Below are 27,832 nucleotides of genomic sequence, written 5' to 3'. Positions count from 1 at the left end.
AGTTTACAAAACAGATCTGAGAATTACAGGGGCAGAGCCAGGTAACCTGCTCAACAACAACCTTAACCGTTGACAGTTTCTGAGGGTTTACTCTGTGCTCCCTAGCATGGTGCTAATGCATTATTATAAACATTATCTTATTGAGTCCTCCACCCATCAAAGTTGGTGGGAATGACATCATCCCTTCACTGAAAGTTGGAAGACTGAGGCTTAGTGCCTCAGAGTGACTTGGCCGTTGTCTCTGAGGTGTTAAGTGGTGGAGCAGGCATTTGGGTGAAAAACTGCCTGACTCCAGTGCTTTTTGTGCTAATCAGGCCGCTAAAATAAAGGGAATTCCAGAGACTCCCACTCTAGTCTCAGCCCACTTTCTTGTCATTTTAGTTTTCTAGGCAATAAAGTGGACACTATCATCTCCTGAGGGGAGAGGTGGGAGACAGCACATGCCCAACCGACCATAGCACATCCCTCACGCCACAAGGAAATCAAAGTGCTTTGAAGACTGCCAGACGCTACAAAAAGCAAAGTATATTCAGCCAAGTGCCTGATTTTTTGCCTTGAAAAGAATACCCATTTCTCAAAATGAATTTCTTAAAAATTCCTTTTTTTCTGAACTTGGTTGCCTTCTTTTGGTATTTGATCCAAATTTCACATTAAATGTTCATTTATATCATCTGATCCTCTCTCAGACAGGAATTGGCAACATAAGGTACGTTTCTACTGAGTTTTCCTCCTCACTCACTGGGTAGGATTCTGGGAGGTCCCCTCCCCAGGACCCCCAATGCAAAATCAGAGAGTGAGTTCATTGAAGTTCAAGGTTATTCCAATTATAAAGTGCTAGGGTAGAATGTTACCATGGCTGAGTTAAGAGAAAGACAAGGAAAGGGGCTAGGCCATAATATCACAGGAGTATTCCTCTGACATATTTCATGAGTCAAGTATACGGCTTTTGACCATAAGGTGACCACTGATGTCTTTCCCAATTTCTGCAGATGTTTGAGATGCATCACACAGCATTCTTCTAGCTGGTACAGAAAATGGTGAGCAAAGCAGTCTGCTTCCTGCCCTCGGTGGAACTCTATACCTAGACAGATCAAAAAGTGGGATCCTGAAAAAGGCAGTTCAGCCACAGATGCATCTTGTCCGACAGTTTTTACCATGTTTAAAACTTACCAATGTTTTAAAATGATGGCAGATTTCATACAGACATTATGGTTTCCAGTTCCCTTTTAAAATATGAATATTTGGCAATGCTGAGCTGGCATTTCCACATGGCAGGTAAATGCAGAGCTGAATAGAAGCTGTCCCCACCCCACTCCACCTGCACACAGACCACCATCACAGTGTAAGTCATTTCAGTAAGCAACCTGCATGCTAGTTCTCTGGTGGCTTATGTGCGTGACTTGATATAGAGAGAGAAAACTGTAAGAAGTTATTTCAACCTCATTTGTATGACAAAGGGGAAGTACAGAGAGCTGCCATGGGAGGGAACCCAGAAACTTCCAGTGAGGTTGCCTTCATCTCTGAGCCACTGCCCCCTGCTCTCTCCTCCACAGCAGAACATGTGGGTGACTAAGATGCATGGGGAAATGGGGACTAGGAGCCAGGAGACCTGGGTTCATAAAAGGTCTCTTCATTAATTGTTCTGCTACACTGAGCAAGCATTTTTCTTCTCTGTGCCTCACTTTCCCCAGCAGTAAAATGAGGAAGTGCCTAGTTCATAATCATTCAGAGATCCATTTTGTCGGCACCTGTACAATTCTCAACCCTCTCTTGCCTCTCCCCTAATACCCTGAAGAAGTCTTAAAAGGAAGTGTTAACTTTCTCCGTCTCAGATCTGTAGGCCTCATTCATATCTACCACCGCAGTAGGCACCAAACTCGGTGGCACAGCCCCGGAGGTCTTGGAGGGGAAGGGGGTCACTTCAGGGGAACGGGGTCTTGGTCCGGGCAGTTGGGGCACGCTCTGCATGCAGGCGGCTAGGGAAGGTGCCAAGGCGCTGTAGGGTCCACGCCACGAGCTCTGAGCCCCTCCCGCGTTACTGTCCTACCGCAGGGACCCCAAACACGACCGGTTGCCTTTCTGGAGAGGGGTCCGGACCCAGGACACCCGCTGGCTAGCCGGTCTCCTTTCCCCCTCTATTCCCCAGTCCCCTCCTCCGTGCCAGATCCCGGAGCGGAGCTCAGTCGCACACTCAGAGGGCGCTCGGACCCCTCGGACAGCCACAGCCTCAGGTGCCCGCCTGCTGCTGCTGTTGCTGTTGCTGCTGCTGCTGCTGCTCAGCCCAGCCCCGCCCTCGCTGCTGCTGCTGCTGCTGCTGCCCTTGCGCCCAGGCAGGTGGGTGCCTTTCCCTTGCTCTCTCCACATTTCTATGAGTTCGCTTGTGAGCCCGGCTCCCCTCCCTGGGAGGAAGCACCAGTCGGAGCTTCTCGGAAGGCGTGAAGGGAGAACCAAGAACTAGGTGAGTGGTGGCCCAGATTTTCTTTTTCTTTTTAAAGAATTTCCTTACTAAGGGCACTATTGGGAAGCTAGAAAGTTAAAAGGGAAGAGAAATAAGACAACGGCAGCGGTCTAGAGGACCTACCACAACCAGATAGGGTTGGGACAAATCTCAGCTTGTACCCAACCTGGTTCCCCAGCCTCCCACAGACTCAGGTCCAGACACACACAGACTTCAATAGATACTTGTTGGGTGGAATTGAATGCTGGAGATATCAATGCTTGTCTTTCTTACTCAGCTTCTAAACAAGCAAACACTGGCTTTTTGATGGTTGGCTTCATCTCCATGAAGAACCCCCTCCCTCCCCCCAGAGCTGAAGGATTTGTACACAGATAAATCAAATGTGGTGTATTCACATGATGGTTTGCTATGCAGCACCTAACAAGCAGAAATCATAGCTGTGGGGACCAGCTTGCTTAGATGGCAGAGGTATATTGGTAAATGATCATAAGATGACAAATATACCTACTCTAGGATGTCATTTAGGTGGCTTACTTTAAAACACCTCACATTATAAAGCCATAGAAAGTGGACTCTAATGTGCTCTAATTCATGACTGTGGCTGTCTTTGGGAAGTATCGGTAGGAAAGGCACTGAATTTGGCGTGAGGGGTAAGGTGGAGATAATATTTACCTATGCTTTTGAATACATAAAAATGATGAAGAAAAGTTGGTGAAATATTAACAATACAACTGAGAGTAGTATTAACTTGGATTTTTAAATGATATTTTCTTTGTTCCCTATGGTTCTAAATATTTCCCAGTTTAAGAAGTTCTGTTTTTCAAGTGCAAACAAAATATGTTATACCTGGGCACACGCTGTTGCAATGAAATGTAAACAGTTTTGTCAAAAGTGGCAACTTTCTTACATCACAACTTAGGTTCTTCAGTTCCTGAAGATGACACCTACTTCACCTGGGAAGCCTAAGTTGCTTAGAAAAGCAGCTTTCATGGGTTGAAAGCCCTGCAAAGTGTAAGCTAAAAGTCAAATGTTGCATTGGAGAAGGAATCTGCAGTTAATCTGATAATTGACTAGGTCAAGGTAGAATCGGAAAATTTTCTGTGTTCATGTAAGACACGTTGTTCTTTCTCTTATATTTTCTATGTTAAGGAAATTCATTTCCATGGGTGGTGGCTATCCTCTTGACACTTTGAAATGATGCTTTTGTTACATGGCAGACTTAGCACCAGCAGGGCTAGAGGGTGTTAGGTTTGGCAGAAGAGAGACCTATAGCTCTTCTAGACCCTACTCAACAGAATTAAAAGTATGGTCTCCACTTTCCTGGAAGAGGAAGGTGATTTCTTTCTGCATGTGAGGGAATTTGTCTAATTTGGTTATCCACATGGGGAGAAGGAGAGAAAGGCAGTTCTAAACTGGATTCGATGTGTTAGGTGCAATGGAGAAGTCACCTCAATAATTCTGTCCACTTTTCCCTCCCCTGTTCACATAGTTTCTTCCTGCTAAAAATCACTGGATCTTTGGTGAACAAAACTGTCTGCACATCATAATGAAATTCTGAAATGCAGCAAATTGTGTTAATACTCCTCTCTCGTTCTTTGGATTTGACAACTTGCAAGGTCAATGCTGGGTTGCAGGAAGACAGGCTACCTGAGAGAAGCCTGAGGTGTGAAGAGAGTATATAAGAATGACAGGATTGAGGTGTGGTGTGAAAACTGTACCAAGAGGCTTTACATACAAAATAAAAAGAGAATGTAGCCACCCCGCCCCCAATCCCCAGCTGCTGTGTTAACAATTGCAATTCTTTAAAATCAATCGCAATTCTCTTTAGGACCAGTCCTCTCTAATGATGTTTGTGGTTCAGCCCTTACACTGGTCCCCACTTATTCTGGACTGTAAATGCAATAACAGAACACACAGGGCACCCCGATCGCTTCCTCCTGGCCCACGATGAAACACTAAGCCATCACACTTGCTTCTTCCTACCTTCTTTTCCGCTGGAATTAAAAGCCCTTTGTTTCTTCAGCCTGGAGAGACAGTTGAGTTCTATCTTCCTGATCTCAATAGTCCCCCTGGGTTTCCTCTTGCCACCTGTTACCACCTGCCCATCCCCACCCCTCTCCACTCATCTCCCATACCTTTTAATTGGCTGCTTCCTAATTGCTGACTCTTTTGCTCTCTGTTAAATGCTTCTTTTTAAAGCTTTAAGGCACTTTGCCAGCAGTTGGATTTTAGTATGAAAAGTAGCATTTCCATAATGAGTCTGCCTTCCAAATGAACACTTTACTTACATTTTTTCTAATGGGAAAATAAGCTTTTCTTTTCAGTTTGTTTAGGGGCATCTCAAGTTCTTTTTCAATAACATTCTTAGGCCGGGTTCCCTTAGGACACTTCAGTGATGCCTCTAATCTGTATTTCCCAAGTGTGAAGAAAGTCCAAGAGGAAATCAGTCAACAGGTGTCAAATTAAGTGAATGCATAAATAAGTGGAACAACAAATTGATGTATCTCTCTTCTGCTCTCTAGAAATCAGTACATAAAAGCTAAAAAATACATGATAAGAAAATACTGCTACTATTAAAACTAGCAGTAGCTAACTTTTATTCTTTGAATTTTATGTGCCAGGAATTGTGCTATTTGCCTTCCATACATTGTCTCATGAACTACATCCATCTCATGAACCACGTGAGTTCTATACGTAAGAATAGCTCAGGCTACATAGCTAAAAATAAATTTTTAAATAGGGTATCAAATCTTAATCTTTACCCATTTTTGGTAGATCTGAAGGTCCAGCTCCTGGGCCAGTGGGAGAAGTCTCTTAGATTTGGATGCAGTGACCTCTTTCAGATGGAGCCTGGATTCTCCAGGTCACCAGTGTCCCCACCAGGCACTTGTCTGGTTTGCTCATTTGCATTTCTGCCTGGCTCTTACAGACATCTGAGCTGGTGATTCCTGGGGAAGGTGCTGTGGTTTCCCCCACTGTCCAGGTGAGGGGTGAAGTCACCAGCCCAAAGCCACTTATCAGCATCCGTTTTAGAAGAGGGGTGCTGCCTCTTCTTACCAACCTCAGAGAAAGTAAAATTCTTTATGATTAGATTTAAAAATGAAAAAAAGCCATCAATGTATATTTTTTTCAGTGCTTTTTAGCTCTCACTTAAAGTCATTTAATTTGAGCTTCAAAACAACTCACAGTTATGAGCAGTGATGCAGGAAAATACTTTACATATAATCTCATGAAATAACATTTCGTCCGTCTTTGCAGTAAGGACCATTATCAAGTTCAGGGGAAGGAAGAAAGAGAAACATGCTTAGCAAAATTTAGGAACTTGCTGTGGTGGTAAAGCCCAAACTCCAACCTTGTTCCTTTTATATTTGTAATACTTTCCAAAGCATGGGGAAAGAAATAGGGAAAGTATTTTTATAATTTAAAAAAAAAGTTAAAATTGATTACACATCAAAAAACTTGTTAAATATTTTTAAAATTTTATAGTTGTGAAAGTATTGCTGACCTCATTTCAAACTTGTCTTCATACTTAGAAATATTTTGCTTTTCTCCTTCTTTGTAAGTCTAGGTCCATAATGAGACCATGAAATGGGTTCTCTGAGATGCTTGATGTTTTGTTACTGCTGAAATGATCATTTTCTAGTACAAAAAAAGTTCTCCCATAAGGGTACAAGTTAACATTTTGGCCACAGTCTGTACTCAGGGTCTTCTGAATAGGCCCTTTGTCGGGTATTACAAGGCTAACATTTCTTTTTCTCTTCTTGATATTTAGCTAAGTCTTCCAGACCTCCTTTGAACGAAGATGGCCGTCTCTGCCAGGATTATGTAACTGGAGAAGCCAAGTCTGGGCAGTCAACCATGGGAGCCAATACTTCAAGCAAACCTCCAGTTTTTGATGAAAATGAGGATGGTAAGAGATGTTTGAGAATTGTGCATAAAATATAAACTTTTGCAGATTCAAATATAAGCTCTTAGTTTCTGAAGTATATTGCAATGCACTGCAAGGGTAAGTCTGAAGACCTTGGATGCTAATAGTTGGATTTTACCTTCCACTTTTCATGGGACTTTAGGCAGCTGTTTGAACCATGATGGTACTAATGCCCTTTGTACAAAGGGAGCTGTTTTGGGGGCACCTGGTCAGTAGAAGACCTTGAAATTAAATGATTTGTTTGTTCTTTGTGCCATTTCTTTAACCCTTTTACCACTACTTATGGCTAGTTGTTATAGAAAATGTCTTACATTATCAAATGGCATGTAAATGATAAAGGATACTCATAGTATTACAGAATGAAGTAATGAAGTAGGTGCTCTCTGAGCCTCCGACTGCCAAGATCCAGGATCCTGGACAGATCCAGGATCCTGGACAAAGTCAACATGCTAGGTCACAGGAAAAAGAATCAGTGGGAAACTTTCTAGGCCAGGCTCAACAAGAAAGGACAGAGAGGCATAGATCCTGATTCCCCGGTCATCCCACAGCGAGGTGTGCCGGAACCAGCACAGCCTCCCTGGTCACTCTTTCTTCCCATGGTGGAAGGTGGAGCAGCCTGGTCAGTCCACAAAGGGTAGCAGCTCTGTTTATGGGTTGTCTGGGAAAAAGAGGGCCCCAGATCTCAGCCAGTTAGTCATCCAGGCCATCCAGAGGGAGCCCACAGAGTTATTTGATGGGAGTTCTGCTAGTTGGACCTTAAAGGAAAAGAACAGTGAATTAAAATTCAGATCTCTGCACCAGGTCTGTTATCAGCTACACGTGTGGCTCGAGAAGTTTATTTGTCCCCCCTATCTTCAATTTCTTCATTGGTAAAGTAAAAGATAGGCTAACCTTGAAGATTTTTTTTTATTCAGAAGGTTTATCACTTTGAGATCCTAAAGCCACTAGGCAAAAATGATGAAGCATCATCAAAATCATCAAGGAAGGTTGATTGTGTTGGAATGTGCATTTGACTGCTGGAGTGGAAACTGAAATACCAGTGACTTAGACAATATGGTTGTGTTTTTCTTTCTCACGTAACAACTAGGTATCAGGAGCAGGCAATCCGTGGCTCCAAAAGGTTAGAGACTCTGGCTCTGACAAGCTAGCTTCTCTCCTTTTCTAGAGTGTTATTTCCCCCTTGGGCCTCAGTATGGCCAACCCCCCTCCCCCCAGGAGAAGGGGGAAGGGAGGCTGTGCCCACTCCTTTTAAGCACATGAGCTGGTTATAGCTTGTCTCTTTCATTCACATGTACATATAAGGAACGTGAGGTATTAGTTTGTAATCTTGAATGGCTATGAGCCTGCTAAAGATAAGGAGTTCTGTTTTGTTATTAGAGAAGAATTAGCTGTTTGCCATGGTTATGGGACCAACTAGAAACCTACTGCACACTTAGTTTAGTTGGATTCTTTTAAAGACAAAATAGCTGACTGATCAGAGTACCTTGTTCCCAGCTATTCACTATTGATTTACAGGAACATCATTACTACCTGAATAAAACATTGCATAGGAACCTTGAAATTATATAGTTAGAAAACAGTCTATTTATTTATTTATTATTTATTTTTTTAATAATTTTTTTTATTTAATTCTCGTTCAAGTACAGCTTTCTGCCCTATATTCCCAACCCTGCCCACCCCTGCCCCATGCTCCCCACCTCCCTCCCATCTCCGCCCACCCAACCCTTAGTTATTGTCGATGTGTCCTTTATACTTGTTCATGTGAGTCCATCCCCTTTTCCCCTATGATTCTCTCCCCTCTCCCCTCTGGACCCTGTCAGCCTGTTCCATAATTGAGTGTCATTGGTCATATTTTGCTTGCCTGTTTAGAAAACAGTCTTTTTTTAAAATTTTATTTATTTATTTATCTTTAGAGGGGAAGGAGAGAGGGAGAGAGATATCAATGTATGGTTGCCTTTTATGCGTCCCCTGCTGGGAGTTGGCCTGCAGGGAACTGGCCTGCAACCCAGGCATGTGCCCTGACTGGGAATCGAACTGCGAGAAAACAGTCTTAAGAAAACCTTTTTCCACTCTAAATTCTATTGCCTTGCTTTGTTTTACCCAGTAGGCAAGAATCTAGAGACCAGCGATGTTACTTGATTACACCATCTCTAAAAATGAGAAGACAAGTAGACTTGGATTTCATTTGTTTGGTTGACAATGCTCCCTGTGGATTCAGGGCTAAGGTTGTACATGGAGAACACAACCTGTGTTCCTGTAAGGTTGTGTCCTCAGAGAACAGAGTAGGCAAGAGAGGCCAGCTTTATGCTTATAACTTGCTAAGGATATGTGTCATGTTAAGGGATTAGGAGATAGCATTAGAAAAAAATACACAGAAATGTCTAAGTCCTCCTTAATTCAGCCAGCCTTTCTCTCATAGGGTGCCTAAGAAAGTTACAGAGCTGCTGAAGTGTGGTCAATGAGAAATAAGGTACCACTTCATAAGTGCCTTCAAGAAACTCTGGAAGAAGAACTAGGACTGGGTAGAGTTAGGTTTAAGGAGCAAGCAGGTCTTTCCCAGTATCCTCTAGGTTGCCACTTCTCTGTTGTCCAACTGCCCAGCCCAGGGAAATGATTCCCCTGTAGAACCCATAGACAGAAGAGCTGAGCAGAGCAGTCTGCCTGTGCTTCTGGGGGTGAGGGGGGAGATCTGAGTCCACTTACATACGCAGTTGCAAGGCAGAAACAGAAGGGCAGATCCACCTATTATGAACCTGCCACTCTGCTAGACGTGAGGAGTAAGGTAGAAAACAAGATGGCCCTGCCCTGCCCTTGGGGAGCTCATGTTCTAATGGTGGAAGGCAAACAATAGACAAGTAAACAAATCCAGATAACTTTAGATTATGTTCAAGTGCCACCAAGGAAATCACTCTGGGTGATCTTAGGAAGTGTGGCAGGGTGTTGATGGAGACCATGTCAGATAGGGTCTGGTTGGGGTTGGCCTCTCTGAAAAGGTGACATTTGGGTTAGAGTCTTAAAGTTGATAAGAAGCAGTGCCATGAGAAGTTCAAGCACAGGAAGAAAGCAAATCCACAGTCCAAACAATAACAAAATTGGAAAGGAATAGTTGCCTATATCATAAGATTCTGATGAATATGGGTTTGTATATTCTAAAACTATAATTTTATAACAATCAGTACATTTTATAATAAAGTTGATTTGGTTCCTTTGATAGCTCTGGGTTGAGCATAAGGCAAAATTTTATTTGATTGCTGTGAAGCTTCTGATCAAGAAACAGAAACAACAAAGAAGAAAGCACTGACAAATCAATTAACATTAATACTTATGTCATTTTGATCTCCATATTTTAATATAAATAATCAAACTGGGCCAGAATCTAGGGCACCAAAATGAGCCAATTTAATTATTTAAAAAATATTGTTGAAGAGAATCCCAATATGGGATGAAAAAGTATTTAATATTTCCTTAAAAGTGTTTACTGTTCCCAGTATTGGTTTGAAGAAAATTCAAACCAATTTTCCAAGTAATATTTCAAGATTTCTTTCTCATGGAAAGTGTTTTGGTTCATTTTGAAGGTAATTATGGAGTCAGATAAGGTATCATTGGCCGTCCCTTGAGATAAGCTGTTCTTACTAGAACTCATCCTGACACTTTGTATTTCTTGTTTATCTGATAATGATACTGAAAGAATTTTCCTTTTCATTATTTATGTTGATATTTATTTAGTGTAAACAAAGTGTAAGATTTATAGTACTGTTGGACCCAATAAGAGTTGCTTATTTGATTGATGTTAACGTTTACAAAGGAGATCTCAAATTATACTGTTATTTTGTTCTGTGGCTCTAAGTTTTATATTTTAGTGTAAACCTAAGTCCTAATTACTTTTTTGCAGTAAAATACATATAACAAAATGCAACATTTTAACCATTTTTGAGTGTGCAGTTCAGTGGCATTCAGTGTATTCACATGTGGGAGCAACCATTACCATCATCTAGGGTTTTTTCATCTTTCTGAATTAAAACCCTGTCCCCACTAAACAATATCCCCCCATTCCTTCTCTCTCCCAGGCCCTGGTAAACACCATTCTACTTTGTCTCCATGAATTTGGCTATTCTAGGTACTTCATAATACTTATCTGGCTTATTTCACTTCATCTAATGTTTTCAAGGTTCACTCATGTTGCAGCATACATCAGAATTTAATTCCTTTTTAAGGCTGAATAATATTCCATTGTCTGCATAGACAACATTTTGCTTGCTCTTTCATCCATTGATGGACATTTGATTGTTTCAATCTTTTGACTATTGTGAACAATACTTCTCTGAACATTAGTGAACAAATACTTACTGGAGTCTTTTCTTAGTTATTTTGATTACATGTACTGTAATTACCTGTAATTTTTTGAGGAACTACAGACTGTCTTCCACCTAGTTGTGTTTAATGTTTTAGTGATGGGAAACTACCTAGAAAAAGGGGCTGAAAGTATGGGCTCTGGTATAGGGGAGACATGTACAGGTTCAAGTCTCATCTGTGCCACAGTCTGGCAATGTGAAAAATTAAAGAGATCATAGCTTGATCAATCATTATAAAACACTAAACTCAGTTTGACTAAGTATAAAGTGTTCCAGAGGAACTTGCAATATCATGTGTCATAAGAAACACCCAAACTTGTAAGAATTTTTTGGAGTTTATTTGAGCCAAACTGATGACAATTGCTGGGAAGCAAAACCTCAACAAGTTGAGAAAACACTCCAGAGAATGGCAGTTCTGCACCTTGTTTTATACATTACAATCAAAAGAGGAGGAGTAATGGGTTTACATGAAATCCACTGGTGATAGATTAGGGAGGTGGGAGAAGGCAAAGCAGAAAAACTTCTGGGACTGGATAAAAAATGATAAAAAATGTGTACATGTACTTTTACATGTACACAGGTGAATACAGGATAGTTAATAGTCAACAGTTAACATGACGACAATGAGAAGGTCCATGGTCTTCCCCTGGTGCAGTCCCTGTGCCTTGAGGAGTCCAGAAAAAGGAAATTTGACATTCCAAAGGAATGTTATCATAGACGCAAAAAAGATAACAGACAGGCTCAGTTAAAGACTGACCTTTGTCAGGGAAGATACCAACCTAGGACATGACTACCCACCATGACCTGCTTTTAGTTAGAAAGCTTTCAATTTGAGATCATCCTTTGACCTATAGTGGTTACTATAGGTCTCTGAGTATGTAAGGCTACCATGCAGGCCTCTCCTGAACTTGTCAGGTTTAGCTGTGCCCCTTTTCTTCCACACTTGAAAAAGTCCCTGAGCCTAAACAATGACTAGTGAATTCATTTGAAAAAAAAATTTCCTGTTGGGCAATATATTAAACCTCCTTAGTTTCTTCATAAGCAAGGAAGTAATAATTGGGTAGACTTCATTGGGTCATTGTGAAGATTAAATAAAATAATGCAAGTAAAAGACTTAGCAAGATGTCTCACATAATCACCCAATTCAATTAATGCTAGTGCTAGTATTATTTATTAGCACCAGAGTCTCTTAGTATGAACTCTTTGAACTACTTCAACTTCTGAAAGAAACAAGATTGATTAAATGCAGGTCTGTGGATGCTGTAGTCAATATGACCTATTCACACTTCTGTCAATGGGACTGGATGAACAGAATGGCAGAACATCTATATGAAAGCCCTCTGAAAAGAAGCCAGGTTATTGACTGCACACAAACACAGCCTCACCTGGTTTCCCTCTAATCTCCCTAGGGGACTGTGTTTTTCCTTAAGGCAAAATCAAGGACTCGTTGGGCTGAAAATCAATAAACTTCAATTTTTCTGATTTCAACCCAAAGCTGCCTATTTAAGTAATCCCATTGGATCAGCAGACACAGTGACAGTTGTTCCCCGCACCTAACAACCATATGGATACTCCAACAAACAATGAGTAATGCAGAAAGATGGTTTAAGTTTTCTGCAATAAAAGGAATGCAATGTTTTAAATGTGTATAATGGTTTTCCTTTGATCTGTTTTATTTTCTTTATCTGAATGCAATGGTTTTATTTGTTCTATGTGGTTTGGGCCTATTTTTTGTGGGGTGTTTTTTTTTGGTTTGTTAGTTTTATTTTTTTTCTAAATAAATCAACATTTTCAAAGTCCAATCACTGAGGTCTTCCTGCTAATTTAGAAAAAATATTTAATAGTAGCAGAAAGTATACCTGTTAATAATTCAGGGTCTAGATGGTAGAAGAGGGTCTTGTGATCATAAGCCACATGTGTTTCCAAGGATGTACAAAAAATTGTAGAGGTGAGTTGGTGTAGTTCAACCAAGAGACAATTTTCATGCTGTAGCTAAGACAATTGGCCTCAGGTTTAAAAGCTGCCACAAAGAGTTCATCCAGGCCCTGAGTTTGCAGAGATAGCTCAATTATTGTGTTATTGTTTGGACTCTCTTAAAACTCAATGTTCTGTTTTCATTTGGCAACACTCAACTCCTAGAATATGTGACTATTTGCAGTTTCTTTCCATCTTTGGTGACAGAAGCAATGGGTCCTTCAAAATGTTGGGCCAAAAAAAATTTGGCCACAGATTTGTAATACAAAACAAACGGGAAGCTATTGAATTGATTCCAGCAAGGAAGGACTTTGAAAATCTTGTTTGTTATTTTAATGTCTCTGCATTGAATATTTGTACCTAAGTGGGTAGGCAAATTTCAGACTTTGTCCTTTCAAACTTGGATAATGTTGTCTTACATTATTTATTATTTTGCATTAAAATGATTGAAAGAGTTAAAGGAAAAAGGTTTCCAGTAAGAATTAGCTTCTTAAAAAATTAAGTCACCTTGAGTGGTCTAACTTTTAGTTATGACATTTATCATAAATAAATTCAGATCCAACAGTTTATAACAATTTTTTTAGATTTTATTTATTTATCTTTAGAGGGGAAGGGAAGGAGAGAGGGAGAGAAATATCAGTGTATGGTTGCCTCTGGGAACTGGCCTGCAACCCAGGCATGTGCCCTGACTGGAAATCGAACCAGGATCATGTGGTTCACAGGCCTGTACCCAATCCACTGAGCTATGCCAGCCAGGGCAGCAACAAACTTTTTGAACTTGTTAGGACTTTATTTGTCCTATCCCAGGGGTTTGGAAGACTCAGAAAGAAAAACTAGACAGCTAAGAAAACAGACTCCAAGACTGAGCTAGTGCCTCTGACTTGCACGTGCCTTAAACAATGAGTTCGTAGCACCTGTTTAGGAGAATCTACTCAAGCATATTATGAATGGACAAAACAACTATGGTACATTGACACAATGGAATACTACTCAGCCATACAAAAGACTTTACCTTTTTTTTTAGTTTTTATTTATTTATCTTTAGAGGGGAAGGAAAGGAGAGAAGGAGAGAAATATTAATGTATGGTTGCCTCTCATGAGTCCCCTGCTGGGAACTGGCCTTCAACCCAGGCATGTGCCCTGATTGGGAATTAAACCGTGATCATGTGGTTCGCAGGCCTGTACCCAATTGGCCTGTACCCAATCCACTGAACTACACCAGCCAGGGCAGATTTTACCTTTTGCAACAATATGGATAGACCTGGAGAATGTTATGCTTAGTGAAATAAGCCAGTCAGAGAAAGACAAATACCATACAATTTCACTCATATGTGGAATCTAATGAACAGACTGAACTAACAAGCCAAACAGAGACAGACTCAGAGATGAGAGCAGGCTGACAGCTCTGGAGTGGGGTGGGTAGTGGGTGGGGAGATAGTGCAAAAAAGAAAAAGCACTCATGGACATGGACAATAGTGTAGTGGGTTCAGTAGTTGCAGGGGATGGTAGAAGTGGGGGAGGATATAAGGGGGATAAATGATAGAGTAAAAAATACAATAAAAAATAAAAAGAAATTTACATCTTGCCTTTGGAGATTCGCAGTGCTCCTTAGCATATTAAAGGCTCTGAGATGTCCTACAGCAGTAAAATCTCAGTATTGTGATATTTTTCAAACTTATTTCAAAATGAAAACATTTTTATGGACAGACTTTTAATACCTTATGGCACATAACTAACTATTCGGTTGATCTTAAGTTGAGAAATTTGCTTAACTCCCTAGGTTAAGAACCTAAGTCTGAAAACCAGTTTCAGCTTCAGGCAAGGTGACTGGTATTCCGGGCTTACTGTCTCCAATGGAAATGGAAATGAAGGCCTTCGGGGATCTGGCTTCTGTTGTAGGGCTTTTGGGGGGGATAAACTTAATTAAAGTAACCCCTGTTAGCCATAATTTCACCAGTCCAAGTCTTATGAAATATATATCTATCTATATATCTATCTATATGTGTGTGTGTGTGTGTGTGTGTGTGTGTGTATACACACAGTGATTTCAACTATGTGTTGCTATGTGACCACTAATGGAAGTTCCTTTGGAAACACATTCAGGAAGCCAATGATGGAATAATAATCTAGTCAAAATAGGACACTGAGCACAGTTTATATAGTGAAAGAACTGTACAATTTAGGATTATAGATTTTGAAAATTCAAGAGTGGCACAGGCTGTATTTTTTCCTCCTGAATGATTTCTTCTCTCATTTCTGCAGGTATTTTTATAGTAAAATAAGTAATATTAACCTTGTTTTATACTTCAGTAGCTTATATTTTTTTGTTATTTCTGAGAATGATTTAAAGCAGGGTTGGCACACTTTTTCTGTGCTGGCTTCGATAATAAATATTTTATGCTTTGCAGCTATAGTCTCTGTCACAACTACTCAGCTGCCATTGTAGAGTGAAAGCCGACACAGACAAAGAGGGGACAGATGAATGAGGCTATGTGCCAATAACACATTAGTTATGGACACTAACCTTTGAAGGCCCATTATTTTCTCTTATCATGAAATATTCTTTTTATTTCTTTCTAAGCATTTAAAAATATAAAAGCCATTCTTAACTTATGAGCCATGTAAAAATAGATGGTGGGTTGGAACTGGCCCGAGAGCTATATCTTGCCAGCCCCTGCTGTAAAACATCTTGCATACATTTATTTCCCTGTGTCGGGGCCCTCTCTGGTACTCATCCATAATCTTCTAGCCTTAACTGAGAGATAGGGCAAGGGACCTGACTCTTCTCTCTAGATGCTTAACAAGTTCACCCTTTTTTTCTTTTGGTGTTCAAATCTTTTTCTAACGTGAACTTAAAAAAATATTTCAGTTACAGTCGACACTCAACACCATTCCACATCAGTTTCAGGTGCACAGCATAGTGGCCAGACAGGTACAAATCTAGGAAGTGATTACCCCATTGCCACCCAGACCATTCTGGTACCTACCTGGAGCCTTACGCAGCTGTCACAATACTACACATTCACTCCTCAGCGACCCTTTTTAATTTGATCATTGTGAACCAATGAAAATACTTGGACCAATAAATCTAGTGTTTTAAAGGACAAAATATATTATTTTTGTTTGATATATATATAAAATTTACACATATATATACATGCTATATATATACATGTGTGTATGTGTGTATATGTTACTTGATAGCTATACAAACTGGGTTTCATTAAGCAGGTAGAACCTGTAATTTATCTGAAATATCACTAGGTAGAATTCATTTCCTACAGGGGCATTTACTCAACTTAGGGACATCCAGCACTTTGGGGTGTTGATTCCCCCATCCTGCCCCACTGTTCTGCTTTGTTATTTGTTCTAAAGAAATAGCCAGTGTCTTTCTGACTTCCACGCAAATTCATGAATTGGGGTCCCCACAGCAGGAAAAGAAGCTGTTGGTGCCCGTTGCTTGGTCTTGGCACAAGTTATGGATGTCAATAAATCCCAGACTCCCTGGGTCACTGTGTTTCATAAAAACAAGTGCTGACTATGCAAACTGATGCCACCAATTGGCTCTGGAGGCTGCTTCTCTGGGGGATTTCCAAATATATTCTTAAAAGACCTGCCAAGCCCCACGTGTATTATGGGTAACCATTTGCTACCAACCATTTGGGATAATAAATATTTTTTTCACTGAGAGATGATAAATGGTATATGTTCTTGAGCTGACTGCCAACTTTAACCAGTACCATGGTGTCAGCAAGGTTAACCCAATGGTTCCCAGACACCCTCTGCAGACAAATGCCAAACAAGGGCTGTGTTCCACTTAGTCTGTGCTAAAAAGAGAAAAAGCAGGACAATGTAATGAACTTTTCATAAAGCTAGAACTATTAAATGTTTTAATTCTAAGATTACATCCTTTCTTGGTGTGTGTATTTAGTATTTAAGGATTATGGAAGTAAGGATTATGAAGACTTTTTTCATTGTGAGAAAAACATGTAAGTGTCCAAGTGTCTCTGTGTCATTGTCCAAGTGTCTCTGATTCCCAGTTTTCTTATCTGTAACAAGGAAGCTAATAACAGTCTCTGTCTTACATTCATTTTTGTGGGAATAAAAAGAGATTATCCAGAAAAAAAGTGTTTAGTATAGTGTTTAGCATGTAGAAATCACTCAATAAATGTTAGCTGTTTTTACTACCATTATCATAATCATAGTTTTTAACACCCTTATGTGGCAAGTGAAAAATAAAAGCTACCCAGTGTTGGTTTTCCTTCTCTCCTCCAGTTTCATTTTTAGGGGAATGGGATTTTTCTGATTGGTGATTTAGAGCAGTAATCATAATTTTCTGTAAGTGTTATATAGATAACTTACTAAAGTGGCTGAAATGGGGGAAAAGACCGAAGGTGACCTATTTTAACTAGGACAGCTATTCATTTCTGTGAGAGATGATGATGCCTGGGCTAATGCTGATGGAAAGCTGAGAGTTTATGCAACACTTATTTTTTATATAAAATAATTGGAAAATACTAATGGTTTGGTTGTGGGGCAAGAGGGAGAGAACAAAATCAAGAATGAACCATACATTTTTGCTTCAGTAGTCAGGTAGACAGATGGCTATGACATTTTCTGAGATGGAGAAGAGGGGGCACTGAAGGTTTGGGGACATATTGGGATGTTGTCAAGAGTCCTAGTTTGTATGCACAAAATGATTCTGAGACACCTAAATGGTGATGTCAAACAGGAGGCTGGTATTGAGTGGCAAGAGATGAGTGGAAAGTCTGAGCTGGAGATTTAAAGACATGGGGATCAGTAAGCCTTCCTTGGAAAAGAATGTGGAAATGAAAGAGGAAAAGAACCTTAATATTTAGAAGTTGTGCAGAGCAAAACAATTCATCTAAGGAAATTGAGAAGGAATAGCCAGCGAAGATGAAGAAATATTTGTCCTGAAATTAAAGAAAAGAGTACTTTAACAAAGAGGAGGCAGTCCCTAATGTTGAATGTTCCCATGTGGTAGCCTAATGTGAGAACTATCTATGGGATTATGCAACCTAGAAGGTGGTGTGATGATATGGACAAAAGCAGCTCTAGGGTTGGAGAGGCAAGAGCCAAACTTGGGGAGTGAGGATTGTTTGGGAGCTGAGGTTGCAGACACGGCAAGTATAGTCAACTCTTTCAAGAAGTTTACAGGGAAACAAAAACAAAAGAACAAACTGACAGTAACCAGAGGGGAGGGGAGGGGTTAAAAGGGAAACGGGGGGAGGAGGGGAAGGGTGGTCAAGGAACATGTATAAAGGACCCATGAACCAAGCCAAAGGAGGATAGGATTGAGGGTGGGAGGTGGGGGGCAGGTGCGGTGGGAAAAGTGGTGGTGAAAATGAAGACAACTACTGTACTTGAACAACAGTAAAAAATAAATAAAAACATAATGTACAAAAAAATTACTAAAGAGAAGCAGAGAAATGAGTTAATAGCTAAAGCTGAATGTGATGTTAAGGGAGAAACTTTTCTTTTCTTTTTTTCTTTTTTTAAAGAGCAGATACTAGAGCAAGTCTATGCTGGTGGAAATTAACCAATGTAAAGGGGAGAAACTAATACATCAGGTGAACAGGAACCAGGGCTGGACCCAATGCATACACACAGTGCAGTATATTCAGAAAGACCCCTCTGTTCTGTCTTCGATGAACCGCATTTGCTGTCTCTAAATTCTAAATTTATCTTTGAATTTGTTTGTAAGTGAGGTATAATGGGCCAGTGGTTCATGCCCCAGAGGCTGGAGCCTGGGCTCACACACTGCTGCCTCACCAGGAAGGGGTCTAAGTTGGTTGTATCTGGTGCTTCCCTGGCCCATCCCATCCTCTATCTGTGGCATGGGGCTGGGTGGTGATGCAGGGATGGTTGGGAGTGAGCACCCTCATGACATCCCCAGATGGGGCATGGTGGTGGCTGCCATTGTTCCAGGATGGCAGTTCGGTAGGTGCCTAGATAGCAACTATCTTTTGGATTCTCACCTTCCCATCTAGATACTGAGTATGTCATGGAGTTCCATTTGGAAGCAAATGATGTGGAGGTGTTCTCACCACCCAGTAACATTCTAGTTAGGGATGGTGATAGAGATATCCAACAACCATAATGCATTTTATCTTCAGATCAGCCACTGACCTGAAATCAGATAGTCACATGGTAGATCCTGAATCTTGTCATATAAAATGATTTTTCTTTATGCCAGTTACAGATATTCTTCCAGGATGGCCAACTAGAATGAATTCATAAAATTGAATACATGTAAGGGATTGCTTCTCAGTAAGGATACATCAAACACTCATTATGTGCCTACCTTTGAATTTCACTCTCAGAAATCTGACTCATTTCTTTTCACAGGGATGTTCATCTCCACTTGTGATGTAACTCATGGGCATGTCCCTTAGACCACATGTCACTGAAGTTTTAGGGGTTCACTATATAACACCTTTTTCTTCCCTGGAGTTACACAGTTCATCACTACTCCTGAGCTTTGCTTGGCTTCCTCTGTTCGTTTTGATTTTAAGGGCAATTTCAGTGACCTTTGTCCATGTCTTTCATAATTCATTTACCATCATCATCATCATCATCACTCACTCCTCAACTATTTTTAGATCAACCTAATTTATATGGTACCTTATGTGGGAATTTTTATTTACTTTTATAAAATATTGAAATTATTGCCACTTTGATAACTTCATTTTCTGTCCAAGGTATACCATACCAGGAAAAATGTTCTAAACTAAGACTTTACTGAAGCATTAAAAAGAATTTTTGCTTAAGTCTTATATTCCTAATTGGTAACTAGAATTGGTTTGTTTACTTTCTTCAGTGGGCTTCCACTAAAGATTATGGTCTTAATATTTGCTTTTTGGGGGTTGTCTCACATACAGGTAGATGAACTTTACTGTAGCTGTTTTTAAGAAATGTGCATTTAAATATATATTTAAAAGCAAGTTTTTAATGACAAAAGTAGTACAGCTAGTCATGCTTCTTCTACCACTTTCTCAAAAGAAAAAAAAAGCTATCTTTACCCCATGCTGTGGTTTATACTCTTGAATGAGGGTTCCTCAACCAGGAAGACCTGACACACTGAGGGCACAGGTGCCTGTTAGAAAATGGGGACAACCAAGTAAATGAAAGCATATAGGGTGCTCGGCCCTCTTTTCCCATTTGGCTCCATTGACACTGACAGCTGGGGGGCCTCACCCTCCAGACAGGATGATAGAGTTTTTTCTGTACATTTTGACTAAACCAATAAGGAAGATCTGAAGTTATTAACATCAGAGTTTTCAATTCAACATCCTAGCTATAGCTCTCTAGAGTGAAGCTTACTGTTAACAAGATCCATCCACATGCTCAGAACTTCCAAATGGGGGTTTAGGTGTACAAGCAAATGACAAACTTTTTTTAAAAAATAGAAAAATATAGGAAACAAAGAAAGCAACATACAAAGTGCAAAAATCAGCATGAGGGAAAAATTGTAGTATGAATGGAAACATTCAAAGGTGTAGAAGATAAATTTAAGGAAGTTTCCCACAACAATGAGTAAGCAGACATAGGTAGAAAATAGGAGGGTAAATATACAGCAAAGCTTTCATTTAGAATGGAAGGACAGATAAAGTGCTTCTCAGATAAGGTCAAATTCAAGGAGTTCGTCTTCACCAAGCCCTTATTATATGAAATGTTAAAGGGGCTTATCTAAGAAAAAGAAGATAAAAAATATGAACAGTGAAAGAACAGCAAAGTCACAGTTAGTAACAACCACACCTAAAACAAAAGCAAACTAAGAGGACAGCTAGATCAGGAGTGGAACCATAGAAATGAAGATCACATGGAGGGTTAACAACAGGGGAGTGGGAGAGGGGGGGGAGAAGGTACAGGAATAAGTAGCATAGACGGTAGGTAGAAAATAAGGGGAAGGCAATAAGAGTATGGGAAATATAGAATCTAAAGAACTTGTGACACATGGACATGAACTAAAGGGGGGAATGGTGGGGGAGGCGGTGTGGAGGGTGGAGGGGAGTGAAGGGGGGAATGGGACAACTGTAATGGCATAATCAACAAAATATATTTAAAAATAAAAAATTTAAAAAAGAAAACTTAAGGGCCAGCTTAAGAGATATAATTCTAAATACTAGGAAGTGTAGAAATAGAAAAGAGAAAATAAAAAGGAGGAAACCATCACTACATAGTTTAAGGGAAAATGAAAAGCCCAGAATTTAAGGACATGAGTTTTCAGACTGAATGAGCCTATTCAGACCCAGTACAATGAACAAAATAAGCCCATATCATTGTGACATTTCAAAATGTTCAACACAAATATACAATCCTACAAGGTTCCAAAGAAGAAAATTTTTATTTTTTTAAAATATTTTATTCATTTATCTTTAGAGGGGAAGGGAAGGAGAGAGGAAGGAGACATCAATGTATGGTTGCTTCTTGTGCATCCCCTGCAGGGAACTGGCCCCTGCCGGAAACTAGCCTGCAACCCAAGCATGTGCCCTGACTGGGAATCGAACCGTGATCGTCTGGTTCGCAGGCCTGCACTCAATCCACTGAGCTACACCAGCCAGGGCTAAGAAGAAAACTTTTACATCAAAGGGTCTAGCACTCAAGTAGCTTTAGACTTCTTCCCAGCAATATGAAAAGCTAGAAATTAAAGGAGACCAGTGCCTCAAAATTCTGAAGGAAAATAATCCCCAACCTGGAATTCAGTAGTCAGCTAAACTCTCAATTGAATATGAGTAAATAAAAACATTGTTCATAATTGCAAGGCTTCCAACATTTATTTCCTTGGCAATCTTTTTTACATAGCTGTTGCAAGATGTACACCACAAAAACAAGGGAGGAAAACAAGAAAGAAGGAGCCAGTGCATGCAATCAACAGGGAATCCAGGATAAAAAAGGAGTGAAGGGAATTCCTGGAATGATGGTTAAAGGAGATCCAGGATTACAGCTGTAAAGCAGGAAAGATAAACAGTCCAGATTGGATTAGGTCAGAGGGCTCTGGCACAGAAATATTCAAGAAGATGACAATGTGATTGATGTGTTTGGACATGTTGAAAGGGAATTTAGACAACTAGAGAAAATACGAGATTGAATTAGGAAAAAGGGTATAGAAAAGGAAGCTCATGTATAAACAAGACAGTTATCAACAACAGGAAAATTAAAATATTGTGCAAGAAAAAGAAACTAATCACAGTGAACCACTCAGGTGCACATACTATTTCCATACTCATACTAATGAGAATATTGATCTAACTGAAATTCATGTATCAGATAAGCTATATTGGGTTAAGAACAAATGACCAGGAAAGTGAACTAAATCCTCTCCTTCCATCTTGGCAATTCAATAAGTAATACCTAAAACTGAAAAGAAACAACAACACAATTATGTTATTTAGAAGATATGGTGGAAACTATCAAATTTATTAGCTAAAAGAGGTAAAAGTGTTAGTTTCTTTACTTGGAGAGATTGGAAAGTGAGACAGATGGATCACAGAACTAATATCAGTGCTTTATAATAACCCTTTTAGAATTATTTAAACTCTTTAAACTGTATATAGAATTATTAGAACTCTTTAAACTTTATAAGTGTAGATATAGATTATAACTTTATAAAAATAACATTAAAACACATAAAATTAATCAAAATAATAATCATGATTATCTTTTAATGGCTTTGTTTTTTGTATTTTTTGTATACCAAAAGTATATTAGTTTTACATAAAAATAATCTTAATTTGAAAAAGAAATTGAAACTCTGGAAGGTCAGAGAAATTTCCTAATTTTATTTATTTTGTAAATAATAGAGTTAGGATTCTAATGCAATTCTGCCTTACCCAAGTAATTTTTATTTTTCATCAAATCATTCTATCTTAGTTAAAAACCAAGAAGCAAAAATTTCATGCCACAATATTCTTTCCCTTCTCTGAAGGTCCAGAGAACCTTTCTACACCAAATATTGACACTCTATTGCTTTTATTTGTCTATTTATTTGCTATATACCTATTTATTTATACTCAGATAATTCCAGAAAAATGCAAAGACTGGATTCCAAAGATATACACCATGCAAAAATGGAACAAATAAAAGTGAGGTATGGCGTATTTGATTACCCAGGTTTCAGGTTCTCACAAACACTGCTGAATGAGTCACACTCAGTTTTCTGAGGATGTGACTTAGTTCCCAGCTCCTTTGTTTTGTCATCAGTGACTGGGAGAGTTCTGGGCACACAGATGCTCAATGAATATTGTTGGCTTAACTTGCTAGCAAAAATATGGCTTCTGCAGAAGTGGTTTTAGCTTCTTTCCTCTCTAATTGTGACTGTCTTAAAAGGGTATAAGCAAATCTTTTTTTGTAATGGCCTCCATTTGATAATGCAGTATGATGAACAAACATTCATCTCATTAGTGGAAAACTGTAAAATCCACCAGAAGAACTGTATTTTTAATTAAAGTTCATTTTTTTCTGTTCTTTTCCTCCCTTTTCTAGCAAGCTTTTCTATATGGGTCAAGCTAGTAAATATTTTGGTCTTTGTTGAGTATTCTTTATTATTAATTTTTTACACTCCCTTAAAAATGCTATTTTTTTTGTTTTTGTTACTACGTGGGTCATTGGCCCAGCATATCATTTGGCTAAACATTTGGCACAATGATGTTGGGACTTTAAACAGGACACATTGCCAAGACTATCACCTCCCAACCAAAGGCAGACACTTGGCAAATCATGCAATGTCCATTCTTACAAGAGGACAAAGTGACACAATTGAAGAGGCACTATTCTGTCTTCATTCCAATGAAGCATATGGAAGGTCGTCCTTTAATGTTGGTTCCTTTTTGTTGCATAGTGTGATACACTGATTTCTGTTCAAAGATGATGCAGTGCTGACAGAGCAGATGCCCTCTGACTCCTGCTGTTAATCATCCTGCAGTTCCTGGGAGTTTTCATCCATGTCCTCACTTAGGACAGTTGGACATTGTGAAGCTGATGGGGTGGAGAATGGCAGTTCTCAATGCTTCTGAGCTCAGAAAAGGGCAGCTAAGTAAGGCAGTTCTGTTGGTAGAAATGTATCAGTAACATGGCACCTAACCTTTATCCTTTTCACCCAAGCATAAAAAGGCTTCAAAGAGATGTGGTTTATGAAATGTATCACCATATTTTGCCATGTATAAAATGCTCCCATATATAATGTGCATCCACATTTATGGCTCAAACTTCCAGGAAAAAATCTTCCATTTTAATTTTTAATTCAATTTTTAATTTATTTATATTTAGAAACAAAACTGATTATTGTATCCCTTGGTATTATTTTGCATCTGGATATCATTATTATTTTCTAGAGTTATACTTTTCATGCATATGCATCAATTAAAAATTAAAACCATTTATATAGATACAGAATTAGTACTACCCATGTATAATGCACATCCTTATTTTTCCCTCAAAAATTTGAGCAAAAAGTGCACATTATACACAGCAATATATGGTAATATCACACTAGAACTCCGCGCTTTCTAGGGTATCTGCTGTATGTAGGCATAGAGATTCTAGGGCTCTAGTGGAGAAATCACAGTGAGTTACTGGATTTACTCAAGTCCAGATAAAATCTTGGACTTGCAAATAAATCCTGGTCAGTTTTTTCCAACACTCGCATGATATATAATATATAACTCAGGCTCATGGAATGAGTATGAGAAAATAATTATTTGGGTATTCCAGTTTGAAACTCAAGAGGAAACTTACAAAGGTGTTTTTAAATTATTTTGACCATAACCCGCATTAAGAAATATAGCCCCCAAATTATACTATGATCCAGTCCATACCTATCTACATACATATATACTATTGTACATTTGAGGCATTCTGATATCTTCAATGTATTCTATTCTATTTAAATTTTTAATGCTTTTCGTTACTGCTAATTTATTTTCTAACTCATTAGTGGTTCTTGACTCAGTTTGAAAAACAATTCCTCAGAAAACTCAAATGGTCACACTGCTTTTATGTATAAGATGCAATTGTTTGAGTGTTCTTGCACATCAGACACCTTAGTCTGATTTATTCACTGAGAACCAACCACATGTAAATCCTGAGGTAGGCTCTATGGAAAATAAATACAAAGAGGAATTGTCTGAGTTGCCAGGGAAACCAGGATGAGCAAAATGATGTGTTATTTCTGCCCTCATAGAACTTAGGCTCTAGTTTATCAAAGAAACTCAGAATGCAAGGATTTTGTAAGATAAGTTATTCACTTGACTATGTTAAATAAGAAAACAACTTTAGCCCAGGCTGGGCCTGCAAACTAAGGGGATCGCAGTTCAATTCCCAGTTGGGGCACATGCCTGGGTTGCAGGCCAGTTCTGAGAGGGGGACACACGAGAGGCAACCATACATTGATATTTCCCCCTCTCTCCTTCCCTTCCCCTATAAAGATAAATGAATTTAAAAAAACATCTTTATAAACACTTTCTGAGTAAAAGTATTTTATCTAGGGAGATCATTCTCATTTTTACTGATGAGAAAATGGACACTGAGAGAGTCTGTCATTAACACAGGTCACAGCATTATTTTGAGTCTAAATCCAGGATTATTTGTAATATACATACTGCCTCACATGATTAAATGGCGTTTGTGCTAGACCTACAGTGATTTGGAAGTTCAGAGAAGGAAGTGATGACTGTCTGTCAATGTAAGAAATGTCCAAACCTGTAGAGAATTTTTATGAGTTTATTTGAGCCAAACTGACGACAGTTGCTGGGAAGCAAAATCTCAATGGATTGAGAGAATGCTCCAGAAAATGGCAGTTTTACTGCACATTTTATATATTACAATCAAAGGAGAAGACATAAGGGGGTTACATGAAATCCACTGGGCAGAAGAAAGCAAAGCGGGGAAATCTGTGAGATTGAAACGCAGAGACAAAAACTTCTTTTATGAAGTGGGTAGAGGATCGTTAACAATTATATGTACAGCCCACAGAGATGGCATGTGGGAGAAGAAGATGACAATGAGGAGCTCTGTGCGCTGGTGCAGTGACTGTGCCTGAGGGAACTGGAAAAGGGGATGACTGACATCCCAAAGCTATGTTGTCATAGATGCAAAAACACGATGGACAGGCTCAGTTAAGGTAAAGACTGACTTTTGTCAGGAATGTCTAGCCATTCTCGCTCAGGATGTGATTTACTATTAGTTACATGGTTTTGATTTCAGACCAGCCTAGGTGGTTATGTTAGGTCTCTGAGTCTGTACGGCTGCCACACAGGCCTCCCCTGAGTTTGTCAGGTTTAGGATGTGGCTCTCTTTTCATTCACAAGTCATGTTACAAAAATACTTTGACCCTTGGAAAGCTTGGAAAAACCTTAGAGGTCGCTTTACTCATTTCTCTTTTCTTCAGGAAGAGCTAATCTAATTATTCTTTTTTAAAAAGAGAGACACAAAATATATCTTTTAAAGAGAAGAGTGGCACCTTTCAGTGTTTCCCAACCTTTTCTGAATAAGCTCTCATAAGCACTCATTTGGAGTTTTACTTGTCTAAATTCTTATTTCTAAAACCAGGAAACAAATGGAACATTTTCTCAAAATCATTGAGGAAAAAAAACTGAAGACTGTCACCTAAGGGAATCTATATTTTGCACCTCTCATAACCAAGCACTTCATGATCACTAACCCAGGCCGCCTACAAACACCTACTGCTTCTGTCTCCTCACAGCTGAAGTGTTACACTGGCAGATGGGAAAGACCATCCTGACTTCATATATCCTTCAGGAGACCTCTGCCCACATGTTCATGCTAATCTCTTAGATAGAACCTTGGGGATCAGCTCATTCTATGAACTTACAAGTGTCCTAGTGTCTTGCTTGGGAAAATTGAATTATTAATGTACAAAAGAGTGGGTGTAGGGAGAAGACATTTAAAGTGTTGATCCTTAGCACAGCCAAATCTACAGAGGACCAGAACTCCCTGTAGTCGTCTGTGTTCAGCGACGCTGCCCCTGACCTTGCTACCTATGTGAAATCCCCTTACACGCTCTTAGAGCCTCACAACTTTATCCTTAACATTCATCAGGAGTTTTAATTGTCCACTACTTTTGTGACTGTTTAATTCTTATGGATTTCTTTCTAGATGGAGCACTCCCTAGACTACAGGCTCCATACAGGCAGAGATAAGATTCCTACCCTTTTATTACTGCACCCTCCAGTGCTAAGCACTGTGATTAAGCTATAATATAATACCAGGTTCAAGAAGCATTTATTGGATGAATGAATGGGCATTTTACAGTAATCTGGAATATTGTTTTAAACCAGGTCCTTCGGTTTAGTCCAATCTTTACTTATTATTTGTTAGCTGCTAAAGGACAACTGATAATCACTCACAATGTTCTTCTGTTTGTCTTATAGTCAACTTTGACCACTTTGAAATCCTGCGAGCCATCGGGAAAGGCAGTTTTGGGAAGGTGAGAATCCAAATGGTTAACCATCAGCATGATTAGGTAGCTTAGGGAACAGAGACTCCAATGTTTGGGTTACTGAGTTACCTGGCACACAAGGAATGATAATTCAGGGATGTTTTTTATTGTGGATTTTTATAAAATCATCACCACAATTTGAGATAGACATGAGACAGACATCTACCATATTTTGGCATGTACAATGCACACTATTTTTGCTCAAATTTTTGAGGGAAAAGTAAGGATGAGCATTATACATGGGTAATACCTGAAATACCTTATATCTGTTCTTGTGTTTTATAATTATTTGTTACATAAAATTTCTTATACCATAATATGTTAAAATGCTAAAATTTCTATATAGCACAGAAACAAATATTTAAATATAAGTAGATAAATAAATAAAATGAATAAGTGAATTAAAAAATTAAAACAAAAGCTTGTTTCCTCAAAGTTTGGGCCAAAAGCATGGGTGCACATTATACACAATAAAATATGGTACATAATGAACATCTCAAAACTTTCTCAAAGTCAAGTCTGTTTACTCTCACTGGAATTTAAAACTTCTTCTCTACTCTAATGGAGAGAGTAAGATTTCAGAATCATGTTCAAATTGTTACCAGTACACTCAGTAACAGGTATCTGGTCAATGTAAGCAT

General features: G+C 39.2%; 1 protein-coding gene across 1 annotated transcript in view; it reads left to right on the top strand.

The window, feature by feature from the left end:
* Nucleotides 1–2,322: 2,322 nt before the first annotated feature.
* STK32A (serine/threonine kinase 32A) overlaps nucleotides 2,323–27,832 on the top strand; it is a 111,036-nt gene continuing 85,526 nt past the window's right edge. Inside the window, 3 exon segments of the mRNA XM_037044988.1 lie at nucleotides 2,323–2,458; nucleotides 6,231–6,368; nucleotides 27,124–27,179. Of these exon segments, the coding sequence (XP_036900883.1) occupies nucleotides 6,317–6,368; nucleotides 27,124–27,179 (108 nt within the window). The 5' untranslated portion in view covers nucleotides 2,323–2,458; nucleotides 6,231–6,316.

Source organism: Sturnira hondurensis, unplaced genomic scaffold (assembly GCF_014824575.4).
Source record: "Sturnira hondurensis isolate 20B ecotype Veracruz unplaced genomic scaffold, ASM1482457v3 Scaffold0004152, whole genome shotgun sequence".
Lineage (NCBI taxonomy): Eukaryota > Metazoa > Chordata > Mammalia > Chiroptera > Phyllostomidae > Sturnira > Sturnira hondurensis.
Note: the sequence above shows the minus strand (reverse complement) of the source record. Positions and strands in the feature narration are given on the sequence as shown.